Genomic DNA, 17,928 nt, shown 5'->3' with positions numbered 1-17,928 from the left:
TTTTACTGAGATGGAATAATATATATAAATATTCTCACTGTTTTTATTTATTTTTTTTTTAGAAACGGCGGCTAGGGTAGTGAGTTGGTCACAACGAATCGATTCTCTGATGCAGTGCAGTAGTAAACGAGAATGCAGGGAGTCGATTCCGAGATGCGATTTCACAAAATGATATTTCCCTAAAATGTCAGCGAAATGGAATTCTTTACACCACACACACACACACAAGCACTCAGGCAATGTTTTATTATTAGAAAATAAAGTAAAATATAAAAGTACGATGACTGAGTAGGTCTGCCAAAGTTGAATGAAGGAAGGAATGAATTAGGAGCTAATGGCGTGCTATCTACTTATTGAACATTGCACTGTTTATTTTACAAGTGCATCTTTCCTGTCCTGTATTTCAGTATTTGAAATCGGAGCAACAACAACCAAAAATATCTGTGTATGTGTGTGTGTGTGTGTTTATATTGTGTGTGTGGAGTCGACTCCCAGAACCGACTCCATCGATTCCCGTTAAAACCCTTGAATCAGAATCGGAGTCGATTCGAAATGTCTGGAATCAAACGACACATTCGGAAGTAATTAACGGAAGCAAAACTACACTACCCATAGACATACTCGTTTCCATAGCAACTAGACATTACTTTCCAACTTTGTGTAGATGGTGTAATGCAGTTATTTTTACAAAATATTTAGAAATAAACAGAAGGATTCATGGAGTTTAATGGACGAACCGCGCCTCTGTTTGAATCTGCCAGTGACAGGAGTTTCATGCAGTCACTAAAAGAGTTCATAAAGAGTGAAAAGGAGCAGTTAGGCTGTCCTGATGAGGGACCTGATGAGCAGAGATATACCATTTACAGCACAGCTTTCGATAAGGTACACTCAATACATTCATATTAATTATATATATATTTTTAATCATCATATTTAGTAAGTGTTTTTTGATCAAGGAAATCAAAAAAGGATGAAAATATCCTTATGAGTGTCATTATTTAGGCATACTGAAATGAATCACCTGTATTATTACATTTAAAGGACAATACAGAAATTATTAATCATGCATACGCTACTAAAAACATTATCATTTATGTCATTAGACTGTTTCTTATTTAATTCATTTTGTCCTATACCAGTTCTGAATGTAGGCCTAATAGAAACAGAAAAGCACAACAACAGCATAATGATTTGTGTATTTATGTTTAAGACATGCTGTATAATATATTAATAACACATAGTAAATGTCTTGTATGTATGTGTATATGTGTGTGTGTGTGTGTGTGTGTGTGTGTCATGTTTAGGCAAAGATTGATTTCATATATTTAAATATCTATAGCATACATTAAAGGAAATTAATTCGACATTCATTAAAGGAAAAACAAACAAACAAACGAGCCCAAAATGTCATAAAGTGGCAAATATATTTGCATACTATAGAAATATTATGTAGGTGTTTTTTTTATTGTATTACGTGCAAGAAGAATTAAAAATTTTTACTTTTCTACTATTTCCTCATTATATTATTTGTGCTACAGAAATCTCATGATTTAATCATATTTACTTTTTTTTTTTTTTTACATCATTTGAAAAGTCTCATTTCTATGCACTTCTGTGAGGATGAGGGTTAGGGTTAGGGTTAGAAAATAACTTTTCTTCCTCTTGAAAAGTCAGTTTTGGAGATACAAGGTTTCTGCAGCACGCTGTCAAAATGACCAGCCTACATTTTGTAACCATCTCGACGTCCACTTGTTAGATAATCGACTACGCGACGGCGTACAAACCGATTCTCACGGCCATCAAGAAAGAATACGATGACTTCATCGCCTCGGTGAAGAGCGATCAGCGTCAGGCCCAGCTTGCTCAGGGAAAACTGAAGGCCATGCTGGCTCGACCCACCTCCTTAATGTACTATCAGAGAAGAGCTGCTCAACTGCAGGAGAGGTAAAAGATTTTCATTTTCCAGAGAGCTTCATTGCAGACAGCGATCCAAAGGTGTGCATCGGGACTGGTATCAAACATATGAACCGCAGGGTCGGATATGGAGCTTGCAAGACGGTGGAAGGTCAGGAGCCGGAGTGGTCAGAATTCCTTCAGGAGCAGACTGGATTGGTTGGAATTCCTGTGGGAATGGGTGGGAGTGGGATTTTATTTTATTTTTTTAAACATGCAAAAGTCTACAGCAAACCTCGATTTTTATTCATTCAGGATTTCAGCCATTCAGCGAAACACTGCTGATTTACAAGCAGAGATAAAAAGGCTTCAAGAGTGCAAAACTGAACAAGAAGATTCCCAACAACGGGAAACATTAGAGGTCACAGTTCCCACCGGTCAGTTACCAGGTACTTCAACACTGCCACATGCACGTCAGTTAAAATGTCTAGATCGTGACCGTGATGTGGTTCAGTGTTCAACTCCTCCTGACGTTTCTCCATCTGCAGGTCTTTCACTGAGTGAGTCGTTAAACCCAGAATCCCTGAATAAACATCTGGAGCAGTTGGCGCAGAAGCGAAACGAACTGTTGAATAAGAAAAAGAACCAATATGTTCCAGTGCAGGTCAAAACCGACCTGGATGTAAAAATGAAGGTCGTATTGAACCAAAGAGATGAACTCTCTGTAGAGAACGACAAACTGCTGCTCCGGTGAGAACGTCACTAAACACTTTATTTAAAGTCTGGGTTTTCAGTCTGGACCTGTCTGAGCGGGTTTTACAACACCTGAACTATCCAAAGAGTGTACGAGACGACACTAAAAACTCAACCTAAAACCCTGTGCATGTTGTTTACATGCTGAATCTTGAAATACGGCCAGGTCCATAAGTATTTGGACAGCGACACCCTTTTTTTTTTTGTATTTTTACCTCTGTACACCACCACAATGGATCTGAAATGAAGTGATCAAGACGTGATTGAAGTGCAGACTTTCAGCTTTCATTCAAGGGGTTTAACAAAAATATTGCTTTAACCGTTTAGGAATTACAGCCCTTTATTACAGAGTCCCTCCATTTGCGCAGGCTCAAAAGTAATTGGACAATTGCCTGATAAGCGGTTTCATGGCCAGGTGTGGCCTGTTTCATCGTTATTTCGTGACAAATTAAGGAGATAAAAAGGTCTGGAGTTGATTCCAGTAGTTGAATTAGCATTTGGTAGCTGTTCATGGGAACAGTGTCGAGGCCATGGTTAGGCTGAAAAAACAAAACGGGCCTATCGGAGAAACAGCAGAAACTTTAGGAGTGGCCAAATCAACAATTTGGTGCATTCTTAAAAAGAAGGAACGCACTGGCGAGCTCAGCAACACCAAAATGCCCGGAAGACCAACGGAAGAGCACTAACGTGGATGATCGCAGAATCCATTCTGCGAAAAACCCCTTCGTAACGTCAAGCCGAGTCAAGAACACGCTGGAGGAGGTAGGCGTACAGTATCTCTGTCAAAGTCTACAATCAAGAGACGCCTTCACGAATGCAAATACAGAGTGTAAACACAGCAAAACCACCGGTAACACTCAAGAGCAGAAAGGCAAGGTTAGACTTTTCTTTAAAAAAAAAAAAAAAAAAAGTTAAAATGGAGGCACATGCAGTAAAGACCCAGCAAAGCATCTCACTGGAGGAAACTCAACATTTGTCAATGTCCATCGGTTCCAGACTGCAAAGGATTTGCATCCAAGTATTAAAAAATTATCCTTATATTTATAATTGTTAGTTTGTCCAGTGAAAATGGAGCAACTACATAAAAATGGCTGTAATTCCTCAGCGGTTAATGTGATCTTTTATTATTAAAGTCTGCAGTCTGGTGGTGTACAGAGGCAAAGTGATGAAAATTGGGTCCCTGTCCAAATACTTATGGACCTCACTCTATGTGGAATTTCTGGGCTGAATAACTCTATGGTTTTGTAATATAGTTTTGTTTTTGTTTTTTTTTAAAAAATCACTGTGTTGAACAAAATTAGTTCTTGAAAGTAGTACTGATTTACACCGAAGTCACGAGTAGTCCATTTAATTACACGTATGTACAATGACCTGGTCTTTTACACACTAGGTATAAACGGTTAACTCGCCTGAAGGAAGCTCTCAGCCGTTGGGCAAAATCAGGAAGCCGCTCTCCTCTACTCGAGCTGCTGTCCTCCGAACTGAAGCATGTGTCGGAAATGAAAGGTGCCGCATCAACCGTGCTTCCAGCTCGTACCAGACCACAGAAGACGCTCTGCTCTGTATTTGTCCTGCTCTCATCGTGTTCTTTTATCCTAGTGTGTGAAGACGACCGCAAAGGCTTCCGGGCTGATCGTTCAGAAGAGGACGATCCTGGCGAAGTCAAAGAATCCAGACGTCTGGCGGCTTACGTCGAGAGGTTTCCGATCGTTCATCGTAAAAGTTAGAAAAGTGTTGTCATGGTTTGGATCTATTATTTATAAGATCGCACCGTAGTCCTGGTTCAGACTCAGGACCCAAAACAAGTCGTCTTTATTGTCATCGAAGGAATAAAACACTCTGTATCATGCCGTTCTAGGAAAACAATCAACAATCAGGCGGTGTGATGAAGCTCAGTTATTGTTACTACCTAGGAGTTGATTGTTTTCCAATATAACAGTGTATATAACACGAATTTACAACATTTTATTTATTAAAGAACGGCACGTCAGAACGGGTTAGATTCACCCGTATACTGTATTTATTGATCATGTAATCGTATTTATCCAAACGTGAGGGTCGGAACCTTCCAGTACTCCACTGCCGTGTCAACACTGTGTTGAGGTGCGTTTACCGACTCGGATTTAGAGTAAAGCCCTGCTGCATTTCCGCCATCCACAGGTTTGTAAAGCTGTTTGACGCAGGCGAGTACGAGGACGCTGCTTTTCACGCTGCCAGGTCGCCCCACGGAGTGCTGAGAAACATGAGCGTCATGGAGAAATTCAAAGGTACGGTACGTCCCATCGTGTTCTCCTGCTACGACGTGGAACTGTAGCGTAGCGATTATCGTTCTCTTTCCTCAGCTATCACGGCGTACGAGGGGGCGCTTCCTCCTGTGCTGCTCTTCTTCCGTTTGTTGATGATCTCGGCACCGCCTGGAAAACCGCTGCCGGAAACGCTGTCGTCGGAGGGGGTCCGCTGTGCCCTAAAGCACGGCTACGTCGAGCTGGTGACGTTTGGGGTGTCTCAACACAGGTGGGGGGAAAAAAAACCAAAAACGTTTTGAATCTCTTATTCTTGAAGATAATACGAAGGTGTTTTAGGAGAAAATCTCATTGCACAGTTTTGTTTTGGTTTTTTTTGGGGGGGGAGCGGCTGGAGAACGTTCTATTTGTTCTAACTGGAAGATGGTGAACTCTCGTCGTGCTACGCCCACAGGCTGACGTACAGCGAGGAATTAGGTGATCTGATCTGTAGCCATGGAGATGATGACCTACGCGTAGTGGACACTTGTTTGGCCCTGGCCCAGATCGTTTACTCGGCCTGCGGCGTGCTCAGAAAAGCCGCGCTGACCATGTGCAAGCGTGGCCTGACCGGCGCAGCTTTAGAGTACATCTACTACAACAAAGAATTCACCATCGGTGAGAAACACCATCACTCACAACATACTAACAATATGCATCCGTTAATTTAATATAGCGCACACCCTCAAACGTTCTCCTCAAATACAGGTATCCGCAGTAAAATATCTACTCTGAGAAGAAACTCGGGTCGCTGTCACGTTTGATATATAATATATATATAAATAAATAAATAACTTATGTACTACTGTATAATAATCATATATCAGAAAACATACAGCTTTACATCTGACTGTTACTAAGCACTGACACTGGAGACTCCTTCCCAACGGTAAACGCGCGTATATTTCACAGACGACTGTATGTTCGTGCTGAGGGGACTTCCCAGCGTGGCTCTGCTGCGGGATTTCACTCAGCCGTGTGACCGCGTGCCGGCGCTGATGTCCGTAGGGTTTATCTGTCATTATCTTCTCAACTCTGACCTGGAGGATCTGGCCTTCCATCTGCTGGAGCAGATTCATGCAGGAGGACGAGGTCAGAACACACACACACACACACACACACACACACACGACATGCAGTATGTCGATGTCGTCCCGTATGCAGCACCTGGCAGGCTTTTAGGTTTGACACACGTCACCCTTCGAGTTATTATACTATGTACTAGTAATGCATTTTCTGCATTTTAGAATGACGATGCTTCATTTTTGTAATGTTTTCAGTCATTGTCGCGATTAAAGACAAACATCACGCAGACTTTAAGGCAGACGAGGACCTAGGGCCTCATGTATCAACCGTGCATGCTGTAGTTTTGCAAATACAAAAAAAAGTGTCATTTTATATATAAAATGTGTATTACTATATGTTAGATTATCATATATATATTAGTAATAGGAGGTACGGCTGACGTCAGAGTGACGTGTCTGACTGGAGGGGGGGGGTGTTATAAGCACTGTAATGTTTAACTGTACTTAAATGTCGTTTAACCGCACGCTCACGATCGTTCGTTCTTTAACGTGTGTCCTCCAGGTGCGTTAGAAAAAACAGTCCTGGAGGATGACCTGTGCAGCGTCGAGAGCTGGAGCGAAATCGCCACCCGCTGCGAGCAAACCAACCGGCTCGACTTGGCGCAGGACATCACCTCCACACTGCTGCGCCAGGACGGTGCCATGCGCCTCTCGCCAGGCCTCGACAGCGCCAAGCTCATGGAGCACGTCTTCATGTAGCGAGCCGACCACCAGGAGGAGCCCGTGAGTCAAACCGTTCCAAACACAACCCCTGCTCTGTCATCGCAGACTTCAGAGACGCTCGTTATTTCCTGTTCAGTGCATCAGCACTTTTTAGAATACAGTTTGCATATGGAGGACCTGGTGTTTGGCTGGATCGCAGCCGCAGCCTGAATACAAGACTAAACAACCACACGTCACTGCGTAGCTTCCACCGTAGAGAGTTTTCAGGGTTTGATGTGTGTGTGTGTGTGTGTGTGTGTGTGTGTGTGTGTGTGTGTGTGTGTGTGTGTGTGTGTGTGTGTGTGTGTGGCGTTGTTGGCAGGTTATGGTCACTGTTTTTTTTTTTTTTTCTGCAGGGGAGAGAGAAGGCCAGCTTTGTGATCACCCCCGCAGCACACTGAGCTCTTTGTCACGTCGCTTAGCCACTATGGTAACAAGGCACATGAAAGCAAGCGACGCCTCCTCAGTCTACAAACACCCACATTCAGTGATCCTTTTCTCCCAGAACACACACACACACACACACACACACATACACGTGCAAAACCTAGTCTTCATCTCTAAACACAGCACAGAGGATGAGATTTATTTCTGAGAATCATCCCAAGATGATGATGATGATGATGATGATGATTGTTGTTGTTGTCGTCAGTTTTTTTTTTTTTTAATGCATATGTTTTTATGATCCGTTTGCCAATCGTCTGCTTTGCAAACCACAATAACAATAACAAATATATGTGTAAACGGTAGCTTTCCTAAACGGTTTTCTTTTTATTCTTTTCAGTTTATGTCGGTTGTTGTTTTATTATATTTAATAGGGTTATTATTTTAGAAATATTTTAATGTCATTTATATTTTATTTTCAGCTTAAATTTCATATTTAATAGATAATTATTCTAATCATAATTAGATTTTTTTTTTAAAAAAAAGCCCTTATTTTGAAATTGTTTCGATGTTTGTTTGTTTGTTTGTTTGTTTGTTTTAAATGCCGTTAAATTTAAATTTGTCATTCTATAAGTTACATTTTAAATATATAATTGAGTCACTTTTCATTTTAAAGTAACAAAACGTCTAAATTCAGGCAGCACGATGCTCTTCACGTTCAGTTCGTCACCCGGATCGTTAATCGTCTTCGTTTCAGCCAATCAGCAGTCAGGAAACACGCAGGTGAATTCCCACAGTGAAGGAATTCATTTAAATACATTTAAAAAAAAAAAAAAAAAGCTTCATTGTGCTGTATGTTGTTTTAAAATGGAAAAATAAATTGAAATAAATTCAACTTTGAAATCTTCAAGGTCCACGATTTGAAAATAAAAAACGTAGTGACACAGATTATATTTCGTATTTGAGCTTTGTATTATTTTAGTTAATCATTAATTAATAAAAATGAATACATTTTAGAACATGGGACTACCAATAATAAAAAAAAAATTGTTGCACACCTATATTTAACAAAGTTTATATATATATATATATATATATAAGCCTGTGTTGTTTGCAATTGTTTATCCATGAGAGCATTGAGAGTATTTCTGTGAATTTTTTGGAACAAAAGATCAAAAGGTTAAACAAAGACAATTTATCACAGCTTTCTTTGCTCATAGTTACCAAGGGAGCCAATATTAGTTGTCAGCACTGTGTGTGTGTATAATATAAACGATAATTTTAATTATTTTTTTGTTGTTTTAGCTTTTTTAATTATTTGAACTACAATAAACCTTTTTCTAGAATGTACAAAAGAAATCAGTTGCTGATGAGATGCTGATAAACTCTCTCTGTGTGTGTGTGTGTGTGTGTGTGTGTGTGTGGAGGGCAGCCTCAGCTTTTGGCACTTCAAGGCATTATCGATCTCCTGCAGCAAGCAGAGTCGGGCCGAGCCTGAACTTTCTGCGAGGTCATTGTTTGTGTGTGTGTGTGTGTGTGTGGCCGGAGAATTGCAGCGTCACTCGCCACCTTACCTCACTCGACTCAGCCGGCTTGTTTTTCTCCCTGCAGCTCAACTCTCACATTCAATACCCTCCCAGTGTTCACGCCTCATCTACACACTGCTCCATGTCCCACTGTCCAAGACCAACTCTCACAGATTTCATTTCAACCATATTGATTGAAACGGATCCCCGACAGATTGTCCTATGATAATGAAGTAGGCAATCCTACTACTGGTTGCCATAGTAACATTTATCAGTGGGTGGCGAACTTAGCGCTCCACTTTTCCAACAAACCAGTTTTCTTGCTGCTAAAATGAAACGTTCTGCTTTACTAACGTGAGCGTTTTTACTAACATGGCCTTCGTGACCCTATGACCCTTTTCCACAGGTTGGAGTCGTTACCAGTCATTTCTGTTCCATCTGGAACGCTTTTATATTTAGCCTGGCTGATATTTTAGTTTGCGTGAACGTCGCTGTGTACGAAAATGGAAAATGGGCTCACAGAGTCCCGGCGCGGTAGCTGGAGAGTGAGCGAGGGGGATTTTAAAACTCCTGGCAGAGCGTAAGGAGAAATATGCAGATACGCTGTACGGCAGTGTTTCATGAACACACATGAGAATGGCTTGATTAAAAAAAAAAAGACCAGCCAATTCCATGTTAAGTTTTGTAATCCATTTTTATAGACGTATATTAAAGAAAAAAACACCAACGCATCAACCAGAAGTCGTAAAGTTCTTCCTGTATACGCAGCGTAAACGCATGTAATACACCACACTGGTCAAATATGCAAAGCAAACAGATGTTTACAATCCTCTCGGTGTTTCTCGGCAGCTCTCTTGACCGCAACTTGAGGAAGCGTACAACTCGGAGACTTTAAATGGATATAAATGGCGCGGCGTGATATTGATGGCGATGCCGATCTGGCGACGCCGTTTAACGTTGAGTTAGACCATGTTTGTGTTTCTCAGCAGTAAAGATGGAGGATGGAGTGAAGGGCTCTTGGGGGCGTGGCTACATTGTGACTGATTGGATTTAAGGTGTATTCGACTACAGGTTGTAACTCGAATTAGGGAGGGGGGAAAAAAACCCCGAAGAATTCCTACTTGGGAAATCCTCAACCCAGAGTTCAGCAAGTGATGGCAAATCAAAATGGCCGCCCACAGCATGAACACTAAACAATGCAGTGTGCACAGTACATACACGAGTATTAGCTTTAGATCGATCAACATACTCCTCAGCATATTAACGTGCTAAATCTGTAACGCTGATTCAACAGAACACGAAAATGGATAAACAACACAACCGTGTAGTCCAGTACGGGGACTTTTTTTCTCCACAGTGTTTTTCCGTCTTATTTTATATAAATATATATATATATATATATATATATATATATATATATATATATATATATATATATATATATATATATATAAAATACACACTGTGTAAAGTTTCACGTCACCTTCTTCCGGCTTGCAGATGAACAGATCTGATCGTTCTGCTTTAAGGCAATGCAGCAACCCTCTCTCTCTCTCTCTCTCTCTCTCTCTCTCTCTCTCTCTCTCGTACACTCACTCGTTCATTTTTTTATTTTTTTTTAGTCTGATATGACTCTTTCCCCTCCAGTGCTGACACGCATTCAGTCTTTAATTCATTTCTGCTCCTCAGACAGACTATACAGTGCAAGCTGCATCTCATTCCTCCTTTTGAGTCACCGCCAGAGTCTGATCCCCCCCCAAAAAAAAAACAACCCAAGGTTTGGATCTGAGAACAAGGCAGCACGTCCAGTCGCACTCGAATCACTTTAGCTGTCTCATCATGATGGTAGTGCAGCAAAACTGCAGCACTGGGAACGGGAGCAGAGGAGGCAATAGGATATCTGGTGCAACGGAATCCTGTGCCACAGAACGGCTTCAAATACGGCAAGGCTTTTCCTCATTGAGACTTGCACATCTCACCTTCGTAGCTGCATACTGTACCTCCTATTAGTTTGGTAATAGTATGCTTTAAGATGATTTGCAGGGTTAAAGGAATACTCCACCAACTTTCTCCTGAATGTTCCTGGAGATCTACCTTCCTGAAGGCTTTAGCTCCAACCATAATCGTACCCACCTGACCATCTAATCATTGCCTTAAGAAGTTCTTGCTCATCTAAACCAGGTGTGTTCCATTTTGGTTGGAGATGAAACCTGCAGGAAGGTAGACCTCCAGGACGAGGGTTGGTGACCACTGATCTACAGTGTATTCACTTTATCAGAGGTGTGTACAGATGCGATTACTGCCGACAAGCATCCAGGTAAAATTCCTTGTATTGAGGGTGGCGGAAACCAGTTGAAAAGGGGGAGGGGCCACTTGATATGTCCCACCCTGACTTCCTGTTTCAGTGGAAATTACGTCAACGCGTCGAATAACGCTGCACGTTTCACGGCACTTCACAAGATCGTTAATTATTTCCCATGACGGCACATCATCCGCTACAACAGCCATTGCAACCAATGGTTGCAATTGTTTTGTTTTTTATTTGGATTAATTAAAGAACAATACGTATGCATTATTATCCGTTTAGAGTTACCTTTAATGTTGTGGAACAATCTGCAAAACAAGTCATCACCCACGCTATTCCCAGCCGTTCGCTACAGAGCCATGTTTTTCTATGTTTTAAAAGTGGAATAAATCCATTCTTCTTTCTGAGAACATTCTGAATGATAGATTTTAGTGCTTCATTTACAAACCCCTTTTTACTAAGAATGCATTCATTTCATGCTGTGAATGTTTCCTGGCAGAATTCGACATCTGCCCTTAGACTTCCATTATAAGAGAGTAAACACATTTTCTGTTCTTTTCTCCAGACAGGGAAATATGAGAAGATTCCCATCAGTGGGAATGACTCATACTCTACAGATACAGTGAAGAGATATTCATGAGGAGATATGAAGAGATCTTCATGAGAAAGCTGCTGGAGTATTCCTTTACTACGGTCCTCGTTCATCGCTGCCGTTTTTTCAGAACTTCGGACCTGATATTGTAGAAATGTTGACCATCGTCACGGACCAATCTTTCATAGGCCCAGGAGAGCAGCGTCATCACGACGCTAATCTCTATAATGATTCTGCATTTCTGATCCTGGTCTAGCGTCCTCGCTCAGGCCTCTCAAACCAAACAGAATGCTTGTCTTATCTCTGAGGAATGATAACAAATTCTGAAGAATGATAAAGCATCTCTCGCTCATATCCTGTGCAAGTTCGCCCTGCGAGGAAGAAAGTCTCTCGAGAGCTGTGATTTGATTCTGGATGCTGACGCGTTTCTTTTTGAAAAAGGAAGTCGGAGTAACGGACAATAGCGGTCAAGTTACGCCCTACCGAATGTAAACTCGACGTGGTAGCTTGGCCAACTAGCTAACTACGGAGAACAGCGAAGAGTTCAGCGAGAGCATTTTATTAACCGTGGAGGATTTCTCACCGCCGCTTTCACCCACGCCTGAACACTTCGATCAGGACCGTATAGAAGACGAGACGGCGTGTGTTTTTGAAGTTACGCCAGACGTGTTTGAGCCGAGGTCAGCCGTCGTTGGCGCCGATGGTGACTGAGAGGTTGACGCTGGGAGATGTCTGACATGCCGTCGTGATAGATAAAGCGATATCACTGACTCTTACTGACCGAGATGACGTGACGGTGTATAGAGATGGAATTCTTACTCGGCGACATTCCGGCATTGAACGGCCCCAAGCTGGTAAACCGCTCCTCCCAAAATACCAACAGCTTGCACAGACCCCGTGTTCTTCCAAAAGAAAAAAAAATAATGCTTAGATGAATGTAAAAAGAGAATAAAGTGCGAAAACACGCCCCCAGGAGCGGGACATGTATGTAGAGAGCATCTAATTGGATGAACATAATACTTGTACAGGATGACTCATAAATAAAAAATCATTCATTTTCCTGGAGGTGATGAACTTTCATTTAATAAAGTAAATAACAAAAATTCAATTTGGAATATCTCGAATATTGAGTTTTTTTTTATATATATACAGCACTGTGCAAAAGTTTTAGACGCTTGCAAAGAAATGCCGTAGAGTAAAAATGCCTTCGAAAATCTCACACACTACACACAATTTGGACATGCCGATAAACCTACAACGCATGTCTTTGGACTGGGGGAGGAAACCGGAGTACCCAGGAAACCCACGAATCAAGGGGAAAACGTACAGACGGCGGAGGCAGGATTCGAACCCCCAAGCCTGGAAGTGCGAGGCACTAAGCTATCGCGCCCCCTACTAAGGAACATAAAAATAAACAAAAAAAACCCCCCAATTTTAATTTGTCGATTTTCCTGCATGCCGCTGTTTTATTTTCTCGTCTGAACGAAGAAGCTTATTCCACCCACCACCCATTATTTCAAGTGCTGGATGATTGTTGCATAAACAAGGCAGTGGTAGAAAGAGAGAACGAGAGAAAGAGAGAGCAGCTAACGTGCCATCGTCATTGCTCACCCTCTTAAATCAAAGAATACTTAGTCATGCTTCATGAATAATTCTGTTACCCTTTTGTCCCCCTAAAAATCCCCTAAGCGCAGAGATGACCAGAACCTCACGTGGTTATTCATATCCCTTCTTTCACTTTTCCATCTGCTCACTGAGGGAGGGAGGGAGGGAGCTTCCTTGACGTCTACCGCATGAGTTCCTGTCAAAGATGAACCAGCTATCGCATTTCGTTCTTTAAAAATAACAGGAATGACATGCTGGATTGATGTTCTATCACCACCAGGGGATGAGAATCGTTATGAGGAGCAACTGCTGGAGTCGCTACGTGCAGCGACATGATGAATGTAGTCAGACTTTCAGCATTGTTTTTACAGTTCTGTGTGCGAACCAAGGGTACTAAACCTTTGTACCTTTTGCTTGTCATGCAGTTGTCATGTTGTCATGCTTGTCATGCAGTTAGCTCCGTTGCTAATCTAATGTTAGCCTGATAGTAAACTTAGCTGCTGTTATTAATTAAAACGTATATTGGATTAAAAAGCATGCTAGCAAGCTAAACTGGATTTAATTACACTTTGTGATAGTTAGTATACATGTTGCTAGTTATACACGTTTTTGAATGTTAGCTGGCTTGCTACAAAATGTGGCTAGTTATTTTAATTACTCACAATAATCGTTAGCCTCATGTTAGCTAGCTTGCTAGAAAATGGTGCTACTGGTTTCAGTCACGCTCACAATTGGATGTCAAAGCGGCACCCGCGGCTTACGTTTTACATACTTGAAGAACTTAAAACGTACCGCGTGCTGTAAACATTTATAGATGTATAGCACGAGTCTGGACGCTTCTTATGTAACAGAAGCTACTTTCAGCTCCAGAGTCGCTTTCTTGTGTGTCGCAGATGTCCCAGAATCCTCTTCAGAGCAGTGACAGAGCTGGGAGTGTGTAATCAAGACACTTCCATGCTTTCAGACAGACTCGGGCCGTCCTTTTTTTGGATTCTTATCCTATCCGTCTTCCAGCGCAAGGCCTCATTCCTGAGATAGCAGCAGATGTTTAGGGAGAGTTTTAAAGATGTGAGAGAAAACACACTCTCGTGCGGTTGGTGAATAAATATCGTCTAGAAAGTTAAATATCACAAGTAGTATCTTTATTGGGAATTAAACGAATCGATTTTATGAGCGAGATGATCTGCGTATGACTTTTGCACGATGCAAAACAGGCGGCTTTTACAAAGCAGCACAAACATGTCCTGACTGACTTACATGACCCACGCGTCTTCTCTCTCTCTCTCATTCTCTCTCTTTCCCTCTCTCTCACTCTCTTTCTCTCTCTGTCTCACTCTCTCTCTCTCTCTCACACACACATTCTCTCTCTTTCCCTCTCTCTCATTCTCTCTCTCTCTCTCTGACACACATTCTCTCTCTCTTTCTCTCTCTCGCTCTCTCTCTTTCTCTCTCTCTCTTTCCCTCTCTTGCTCACTCTCTCTAACTCTCTCTCTCTTTCACTTTTCTCTCTCTCTCTTTTTCAGTCTCTCTCTCTAACTCTCTCTCTTTCCCTCTCTCTCACTCTCTCTCGCTCTAACTCTCTCTTTCTCTCTCTTTCACTTCTCTCTCTCTCTTTTTCAGTCTCTCTCACTCTTTCTCTCTCTCTTTCTCTAACTCTCTCTCTCTCTTTCCCTCTCTCTCACTCTTTTCCTCTCTCTCGTGCTCTAGCTTTCTCTCTTTCCCTCTCTCTCACTCTCGCTCTAACCCTCTCTCTTTCTCTCACACACACTCTCTCTCTCTCTCTCTTTCATTCTCTCTCTCGCTCTTTCTCTTTCACTCTCTCTCTAATTCTCTCTCTTTCTCACACACTCTCTCTCGCTTTCTCTCTCTCTCTCTCACACACTCTCTCTTTCTCTCAACGCTGCTTTAGAAAAGTGATACGGTCAGGAGTGAAAACCAGTGTGCAACCTAAATAATGCAGTTTGGAAGTGTTGGTTACACCGTACGCTCTCTCCATTTCACTCGCCAGGATCTGATGGCTGTCCCAAGACAAAAGAAATAAATACAAGCATATAAATAATAGTATTGCGGGGGGGTGAACAAATATCATTCATTCCCGATCACTTAATGATAACAATAATTTTTGAAAATAATCATTTCTGTTTAAATCATTCCTGATGATTATTGATTGAATGATGATGACGATGATGATGATGATGATGATGATGATGATTATTATTATTATTATTATTATTATTATTATTATTATTATCACTCTCAAACATTATCCCATGGGGACGTGCATTCCAAAATCTTACTTCCTGCCAAAATGCTGAATCTAAAAGTGACTGAAGCTGCATCATCATCCGTATCGCAGTAATCCAAGGCTGAGTGAAGCGAGAATAAGCCGTCTAAGCACATTGCGAATGCAGAGTCACATAATGCAATGCAAAGCGGTGCAGGAGGAACATGCTCGAAAGGATAACGTTACCTTTTCCCGTTAATGTCCACTGGGCTGAAGTGCATTAGGTGTTTAATTCGCTACAGTTACAGCACATGTAGGAATATTGATTCTTTTCAGAACACCAGAAAATCAATACATGACCTGGGCGTGTTAAAGGGCGGCTTTAAGCACACCAAGCTCACGTGGCAAAACTACAGCTTTTATTTATAGTCATGTAACTACAGCATGGAGCTCTATACAATGCAACACGTATACAGTACAGTGAGTCAGTTTTCATTTATTTTATTTTTTTTATTGAAAAAAGGAACTGTCCGTGACTGGTGTATGAAAAACATCTCTTCAGATGACATGATTTTGCAAGCTGAACTTAGCCTCACATTACATCATTCTATCAAGTCACAGTCAGTAAACCATGTGTAAACTCATTAGAAAGTAGGGCCTTCATTATTATTTGTTAAAATTCTAATTTCATACAGTTTTCCACCATATGTCCTCTTTTGAAACTCTCCACCACCAGCCTATTTAAATGTTTAAATTGTTATGTAACACTACTGCACATTTCTGGAGCAAACATACTGAACTTTGCCTTACATTTAGGGTTGCCAAGTCTCCATTAATCACCCCAAATACCAGCCAGATTGCCTGTTCACCTCGTGCTTCAGGGGGTTTCCACCGGGCACTCCGGTTTCCACCTCCAGTCCAATGACGTGTGTTGTCGACTGATTTGTAATCTCTAAATTGCCTTTAGTGTGTGAGTATGTGTGCGGTCGTGCCCTGCGATGGGTTGGCACCCGGTAGGTGGAAGAACTCGAGTGTCCTGCACAGAGCCCTGACCTCAACCCCACCGAACACCTTTGGGATGAACTGGAACTGGAGCCTCCTCGACATCCCAACATCAGTGCCTGATCTCACTAATGCTCTTGTAGGTGAATGAACACAAATCCCCGCAGCCACGCTTCAGAATTCAGTGGAGCGCTTTATAACATCAAAAGGGGAGTAAATATGGAATGGGATGTTCAACAAACACATACAAGTGTTATGGTCAGGCGTCCATATAGTGTATCCATCCATCCCACCATAATAGCAATAACAAACACCCCTTCCATGCCACACTGGCCAAAGTGCGGAGCTTCACTGTAAGAAGGAAAGGTAAAAGAAGTCATTCTTGCCCGTTGCTATCCGACTCAACGATGAGGTTGGGGAACTTTGCGGACAGTGGAGACGATGGACATGTGTACCTATTTTGCATCCTCATCTACTACACTGCATCCTGACCAACATATCGCACATTCTTACACACGTACTGCCACTTTACTTATGACTATTGTACATTTTTATACACACACTACCACAACCGCTCATCAAACATGTCAAATGTACAGGTTTAAGCCTGCCAACCTGTAATATGTTTCATACAGTTAATCTGTACAGCAATCTTAGTCTGTAAATAACTTGGAGATCTATTTATATGTATATTTTTTTATTCTTCTTATTTGTGGTATATTATGAGTTTATTGTGCACTTTTAAGCTTTTGTGTTAAGTCTTAGTCCTAACTGTTGCTCTTGTGTTGTGGCTGTTGTGACACCAAATTTCCCCCTTGCCCTGCTGCAGAAACACAACAGACACCATCACAGAAATTCTAACTGTTTCCACTACCATTACAAACCATTAAAACCATTACCCTGTCCTTAACGGTGTCCACTAAACATAACATGCCACCAATAGAAGGCAGCAAATTTCCAGGAGAGACCCACAGGGATTGTTAAAGTTTCCATTAAACCAATATAATTTCCATTATAACCATTAACACCATTACAAAGCACAGTGAGGATCAATAAAGTACTCGTTATCTGTCTCTATCTCTCTTGGAAAGCTCGTCAGTTTATGTAATGTGAAACAATTTAATCCAAAACTGTACAAAAGATATAAGGGGATTTTAGATAATAATATTACACATTTATAGACTTTATATTACAGCAAAATTAGGCCAGGGGACTGGAATAAAGTTGGTTTGACGTTCGATGTTCGATATTCACGGAGATGCGGAAATTAAGGGACCGTCTCTAAAGTTACATACGACATTGTTATACACGTTTCTAACTTCAATAGCCTTTGAAGGGAATGCCTGTAAAGTGTTCATCTAGGTGAACACTAGGTATATATATATATATATATTATTTAATTAATAGGACATCTATTTCTTTTTAAAAAAACCATTCAATCCAGTACGAGGTCATTTTGACCCCCTTTATGCATTCGTGAAGGTTTTTTTGGTTCATGCATTGTAGGGTTAAATATCAAAAATCTAAAAGGTGTGCATTAAAACTGACACCTAGATGAACACTTTACAGTTGGTT

The 17,928-nt window shown here is 41.3% G+C and overlaps 1 protein-coding gene across 3 annotated transcripts; it reads left to right on the top strand.

Annotated features, from left to right (window-relative positions):
- The first annotated feature begins 355 nt into the window (after nucleotides 1-355).
- On the top strand, nucleotides 356-12,625 carry LOC128604126 (clathrin heavy chain linker domain-containing protein 1). Of its 3 annotated transcripts, XM_053618975.1 has the most exons (12): nucleotides 357-882; nucleotides 1,757-1,944; nucleotides 2,209-2,342; nucleotides 2,442-2,643; nucleotides 4,037-4,152; nucleotides 4,246-4,345; nucleotides 4,807-4,913; nucleotides 4,989-5,160; nucleotides 5,344-5,546; nucleotides 5,841-6,020; nucleotides 6,516-6,736; nucleotides 7,072-8,853. In XM_053618975.1, exons 1-11 carry the CDS (start codon nucleotides 718-720, stop codon nucleotides 6,710-6,712), a joined length of 1,764 nt encoding a protein of 587 aa, XP_053474950.1. In that variant the 5' UTR covers nucleotides 357-717; the 3' UTR covers nucleotides 6,713-6,736; nucleotides 7,072-8,853. The 3 variants fall into 3 exon arrangements, with proteins under 3 accessions (XP_053474949.1, XP_053474950.1, XP_053474948.1); XM_053618974.1 differs by lacking the exon at nucleotides 7,072-8,853 and adding an exon at nucleotides 11,496-12,625 and having other exon boundaries at nucleotides 356-882; nucleotides 4,037-4,345; XM_053618973.1 differs by having other exon boundaries at nucleotides 4,037-4,345.
- The last annotated feature ends 5,303 nt before the right edge of the window (nucleotides 12,626-17,928 follow it).

The sequence above is a fragment of the Ictalurus furcatus genome, chromosome 29, assembly GCF_023375685.1.
Source record: "Ictalurus furcatus strain D&B chromosome 29, Billie_1.0, whole genome shotgun sequence".
NCBI classification, from domain to species: domain Eukaryota; kingdom Metazoa; phylum Chordata; class Actinopteri; order Siluriformes; family Ictaluridae; genus Ictalurus; species Ictalurus furcatus.
Note: the sequence above shows the minus strand (reverse complement) of the source record. Positions and strands in the feature narration are given on the sequence as shown.

Bases quoted from the DNA above. Each gene is read 5' to 3' on its own strand.
- LOC128604126 (XM_053618974.1), top strand. From the start codon at position 718: ATGGAGTTTAATGGACGAACCGCGCCTCTGTTTGAATCTGCCAGTGAC. The intron at 883-1,756 runs GTACACTCAATA...TCCACTTGTTAG, and splicing joins ACAGCACAGCTTTCGATAAG to ATAATCGACTACGCGACGGC. The intron at 4,914-4,988 runs GTACGGTACGTC...CTCTTTCCTCAG, and splicing joins CGTCATGGAGAAATTCAAAG to CTATCACGGCGTACGAGGGG.